Consider the following 6,071-nt stretch of genomic DNA (forward strand, 5'->3'; position numbering starts at 1 on the left):
CCTGGCCATAAATAAATCCATTTCACATTCGACAAAATTAAACCAATACCACATAAGTCACTCAAAAACTGCATTCCCTCCGCTACCGCATCCCTTCCCTCTGCCCTCCCCGTAACCCCCAAGCCCCAACCAACAGAATACCTTCATCGCGTGCTCCTCCGTACGCAGCGCGCCTGTGGCGAAGGTTATGCATTTCTCACGTCTTCAAATAACCCTCTGAAATTACGGAGAGCTTTTAAGATGAGCGAAAAACCAAGCTCAGGTACTTTGCTAGGTAAAATGAGCTCGTGTGGCGATATGGCTGTTGTTTCCTTTAGGGGTTGGTCTGTTTTTTAGGTGTGTCAGCCCAGTCCTTCCTTCACTGCTTTACACTGACTAGCTCTGCTTTTAATCTGCAAGTTGCAACTCCTGGGGTAAGTCAAAACGTGCGGTTACTGAGATTTCAGGCCGAAACCAATCGATATCTCAATTGACAAGAGAGAATTATACTAAACTTTTTTTGAGAGGTGTTTTATTGGCTTTACAGATTAAGGGATTTTTTTAAACCTCTGTTTTCTTAATATTGAAGTGAATGCGTGCTTCCTATAGTATGGTACTGAACTTCTCTGTCCAGTATCTGCTACCCACAAAGAGTGGAGGGAGACCTATTAGAAGAACTGCTTCAGTGGGAAGAATGGAAAACTTGAGGTTTTTCAGGGCTGAAGTACCTCAAAATCCCTCATGGTTATGCTTCAAGAAATGCGGTGCGTGTCTGCGCAGTGTTATTAACCACAGTCTTTGAACCATGTTTCCCCTAGGGGAAGTCAATTGATTTTGTAGATGTGAACGAGAGCAATGTGCGCTGGATCCAGGACTTCCGTATGAAATCGTACGCAAACCCTGCCAAGTTGGAGTCGATTGATGGTAAGGGCTTTACTGTTGGCCAGTGTGTCGTCTCCATTTATCAGGAAAACAGATGCTTCTTGGTGTTGGGTGTTTAGGGAAGAACAACACAGAAAAGGCGTAAAACTTGTGTTTTAAGAGGAAGCCATGGCAATTACCGTTGCTGTTTTTTTATTTAAGAGGAAATCCTGGCAACTACAGTTGTTATTTTCTTATTTATCTTGGGTTGGTGATTCTCCCGTTATATTTATATACACAGTGTATATATTCTCTCTTGTATATATACACACTATACATTGTTATTTTTTACAAATAAATATTTTGCTAAAGTAGCAGACATAGTGGTTTGAAGCTTTGCCTGGGTGAGAATGTCTCATTAAAAATGTATGTTCTTTGTCCTAAAAAGGACTTTTTTTCTGTCCTCCACACAGATCTGTTAGTTTCTTTAGTTCATTCAGTTTATGCAGTTTTTGAGTAACTTATGTGGTATTGTTTTAATTTTGTCAAATGTGAAATGGATTTATTTATGGCCAGGCTTTTTTGTTCGTTCCTTGCATTGCTAGTTTGTCGTTTCCTTCTTACTAGGTGCTAGATACCACGCGTTGCTGATTCCAAACTGTCCCGGGGCTATGACTGACCTTGCAAACAGTGGGTACCTGGCTAAGATACTGCAGCACTTCAGCACTGAGAACAGTAGGTGAACATCGTGAGATATCCTGTTAAATAAAATAGTGCTGCTTTACAGAAATTGCGCTCTCCAAGTCAGTAGGATTCAAGGTTCAGAGCCAAACGTGGAATGTACCAGGATCATCATTAAGGGTGTAGTTACTCCAGACTTGCGTGCATGCTTCTCATTTACCATTTGAGTATGTCGTCTTCTCTTTGACTGGTGCTGTCTCTGGACTTGGAGTTAACAGCTAGTAACGCTTCGCAAGACTGGGGCAATTCTTATCGTAGTGTGCAGGAAAAACCTTACAGCCTAAGCGAGTATAATCAGTATAATTTTATTGCAGGAAGGCAACACACTGTAAGATGAAGAATCTCATGAACACTTATCTGTGTGTTGGCTATTTGAGGATGCGCACAGCTTCTCAAATATGCTTTGATTTTTCTCCAGAACCTATCTGTGCAGTTGGACACGGAGTTGCAGCTTTGTGTTGTGCCACCAATGAGGATAAATCCTGGGTGTTTCAGGGATACAGCCTGACAGGGGTAGGTTGAGCTTTCACCTGACTTTTGTTGTTTCAGGGCTTTTTTACTGTGCGGGGCCTGTGATTTCAGGTGCTGATGTTTCTGATCTTAGCCTGGAACTTCCTGCAAATGTAAATCACCAGTTTGGTACCCTTGGTTTATGTTCAAGATGTGGAGAGTTGTCTCATTGGCAAGGGGGCCCAACACTGAGTGCATGACGGGATTATCTCACTTAGCTGTCATGTGGAGAGTCTTTTGCTTCCGATTGTTCAGTAAACTTTAAACTGAATCAATCAAGTACTGGAAATGACTGCTGCAGCTCTCTGGATTCCTAGTAGAGGGCTTCTAAGAATTACTTTTTTTGGCTTCATGATTGCTGGAGGTAAGTTACATTTCTCAAGGTGCTCTTTCATTTTAAAAGGAAGAGGAAATTTTAGGAAAAAAGACTGTTTGTGCAAACTGGCTTGTAATTCAAAAAGTAGCCAGATACTGTTGATGTTTTATTTAATGTACAGTCATATCTCTGACCTCACAGACCATTTATATGGCCGTTGTACCTGTGTGCCGAGGTGATGCAAATCTATGTAGTACAGCTTCTAGGTTTGGAAATTTGTGTGAGGTTAAGAAATTAGATTTATGGGACTCATAAAAGCTGTCAGTGTCCTGCTGTGCTTGTATTTGGCACTGCAGTCCATGATAAAATATTTTAAATAAGGCATGATGTGGCCTAGCTATAGTTGCTATGGAAACCATAAAATTCAGTTGCCTCCTATGCCTATAAAAACTGAGCTAAGTACTCTTAATTTTTCTTTTTTCATTTAAGCCGTTTCCTGTGCTCACTCCAAAGCAGAGTACTGTTATTTGGGCTCCGCAAGTGGCACAGCATTTGTGTCCAAATGTTTGTGTCCAACAGCCAAACAAGTCTGTGCTTTCATGAAGTTAATGTGCAGAAATTGCCTGGTGTCATTCTTTCTCTTTATTTATATCAGTTAAGAATTTCCAGTTTGCTCCCTACAGAAAATCCCTAGAAGCTCCTTGTGGTCATTTGGTTTTATGCTTTATTTCTGTTTTGTTTACTGTGTACACTTGGGAGAATCGTAGGGGGAATAGAAAAATAAACTGTAGGGTGAAATATGTGTTGGTTTTGCTTGGCTTTTTCTGTAAAAACCAAGACAGACTTACTTCCTTTTGATCTTTTTCAGCCCTCTGTGTATGAACTAGTAAGGCAGCCTAACTTTGCCAGTCTGTCCATTATTGTGGAAGATTTCGTGAAAGATTCTGGAGCTACGTTTAGTGGTATGTCACTCTCTTGTTGTCAGGACTTCATGTTTTGTGGCTGTGTTTTGGAAATGAATGTTTGTGTGCCAGTTTTACTTATCCTGGCAGAGTCCTGTTCAGCTATCTCATCTGGCATTCCCGTTTCATGGATATAAACAAATATACCCCAGTGGATTAGAAACAATGAGTGTTTAAAGAATAAATGCCACAAAATACTGGGTGTGGAGAAGCAGGGCAGTGCAGTACAGCACGCTGATCTCCCTGGTTGTCCGCTTGTGCTCTTTTACCCTGTGGTAAACGTGCGGTCGCTTGTCCTGCTGTGAAGGGAGAACATGTCTTGCGGGGAAGGGTGTGTGCGGGAGCGTTGCCGTCGATCTGCAGACACACGGTCCATAGCAGCAGGGGAATGCCTGTATGTAGACATAGGTAGCCTGCTGCACCTGCGTCCTTGCTGCATGGCTCTGTGAGAGGTTAAGTTCTGGATTTGGGGGTTCTCTTTATTCAAGTAAATACTTCATTATTTTAAGCTGGAGGCACTATACTGGGTGGTTTTGGTTGCTCTGATTAGTTGTTTTTTACCATCAAGTATTTTACTCGTAGCTAGATCTGTTTTTGTAGTATTTTCTTGTTTAGCTACTAGTAATTTCATTAATTACTATTGGTCAAAATGCAGAAGTTTGAACTGCAAAATCTGAAGTTCTGCCCTGTGAGAGAAATTAAATCCATTAAAACATAGAAATGATACTTTTCCCTAGGTTATTTCTGGATGTGCAGGGAGAAGCGTGGTTTTCCCTTTACATGCTGCATTCTTGCAATACTGAAGAGCTACAGGGAGAATTAGATAATGAGCTGTAAATGGCCCTGTTCTTCAGTTGCAACTGTTGTTCAGCCTCCTATTGTGTTAGGTAATTTTTTAGAATCTGCCCTTAAAGGGAATAATGAGATACCTGTGGTATTTAAGTCATCCTTTATTTAACAGAAGAGTGCCACCCGTGGAACTGATACAATTTGAGGTGGCTGGATTAGAGACTCTGCATGTGGCATGGGTAGGAAACAGAACCAGGCTCCTAATGCCACGCATCTGTGTTTCAGCAAGAAGAAATGCCGCTGTCTTACCAAATTGCTGCATATTCTTGGCTTAATCCTCTTCCATCCGTGCTGCTGTCAGCCTGTTTGTGTTTAAATAGCATCTTTACGCTTTTCAAATGAGTTGCTGCCACCACCTTCGCATCATGGCTTCAGTACTGACAGTTTAAAAGCTGGTGTCTCAGTGGTACCTGTTATGTCACACATGCGTGGTTGCAGTGGTACTGACAAATTAAGCAAGAAGAGGAAAAGCACGTGTGGTTTGAAGGCACTTAGCCTGTATTTAGACAGTCAGTGGCTGGGAGAGGGAGAAGAAAGTCAGGGTTGTTCATTACTGACAAAATAACGGTTGTACCTGGAATGAGGTAATGTAAAAATACTAGTTGGAGTACTGAACCATTGCTGCTGATAATAACATGTCGGGGTATTATAATTGGCCAGAAAAAAAAAAAAAATCTTCTTGCAGACTCTTTGTAGCATAGTGATTACAACTTTGATGTCTTATATAAGGACAGTTTATATTCTATTGCAAGGTAATTACAACCTTAAAATATATACTTTGAGGTTTTTATTATGAAAATCTCTTGATACATGCACTTTACCCATCTGGTGTTAATTGAATGAAGAGTCCAGTCCTGCTGTCCTTTCAGAGAAGGATTTCCTAGTGAAATTGTTTCAGCATTAGGGGCTCGAGATTGTCCCTGTCTGTTGGGGCTGTAGGTCAGCATGTCAGTCACCCAGCAAATCTGTCTGGTCAAACTAGTTATCTTTGGTGTTAGTTCTATCAGAGACATGACATTGACACTGAAGGAGTGTCCACTAACACAATGCTTGTTGCTTTTTCTCCTGTATTTAGCCAGCGGTCCGGATGCTGTACATGTCGTGCTGGACAGGCACCTGGTGACAGGACAGAATGAGAATTCCACTCTTCCTGCGGTCCAGAACCTTCTTCTTCTTTGCAATGTCAGGTGAGGCAATATGGGAGACAAGAACTAGGAACAGAGTGGTGAGCATCTTTGAGTTTCAGGAATATTGTCCCTCAAAATAATTTTTTTCCTTTGGTTAACTGCTAAATGCATGTCATCTTTGATCTAGCTGTTCAGTTGGTTATGTCTTTTGGTAAAAAGCATTTGTGAGGATTTAAAAAAAAAGGTAAAATGAGTTGGGAAATGCACAGCTATCTGTCAGGACTGGGGAAGTAAAATGCAGAATAGGCTTCACTAAACATTTCTGTTGAGAGAAATGTCTCTTGTGTGTTGTTCTTTGTGCTTTGGCAAGTTAGCATTTAGTCAGCTACGTTTTAGGATTCAGGGAATGAATGGATTTAATTTCTTTGGTAATGACTTGGCTGTTTGACTGTCTTTCATCTTGTCAGATAGAGGAATGCATACAAATAACCCTCAAAATCTTCTTTTATTCAGGTGAATGTGTGTTAGAAGTCTTTTCCTGGCTGTGGACTAACAGATCGTCTCATGTTTGGATGTGTTTCATTCGGCAGGAAATGAAGGAGCACGTCTCTTTGCAAACAGGATGGATGAAGAGCCAGCAGGCTAAGGATTTTCTTGTCTGTTAACTGAATAAAACAACCCTATACATTTCTGGCCTGGACTATGAAGCAGCTGTGACAGTGAAGT

At 41.2% G+C, this 6,071-nt stretch overlaps 1 protein-coding gene across 1 annotated transcript; it reads left to right on the plus strand.

The window, feature by feature from the left end:
• Positions 1 to 336: 336 nt before the first annotated feature.
• Positions 337 to 6,071, plus strand: PDDC1 (Parkinson disease 7 domain containing 1; the record flags this gene model as incomplete). The annotated part of the gene is made up of 7 exons (XM_009708953.1): positions 337 to 413; positions 798 to 903; positions 1,468 to 1,575; positions 2,000 to 2,094; positions 3,276 to 3,369; positions 5,294 to 5,405; positions 5,936 to 6,071. Coding segments are annotated over 7 exons (599 nt in total), but the record flags the coding sequence as incomplete, so codon positions are not given.

This window comes from Cariama cristata, unplaced genomic scaffold, assembly GCF_000690535.1.
Source record: "Cariama cristata isolate BGI_N322 unplaced genomic scaffold, ASM69053v1 scaffold2380, whole genome shotgun sequence".
Taxonomy (NCBI): domain Eukaryota; kingdom Metazoa; phylum Chordata; class Aves; order Cariamiformes; family Cariamidae; genus Cariama; species Cariama cristata.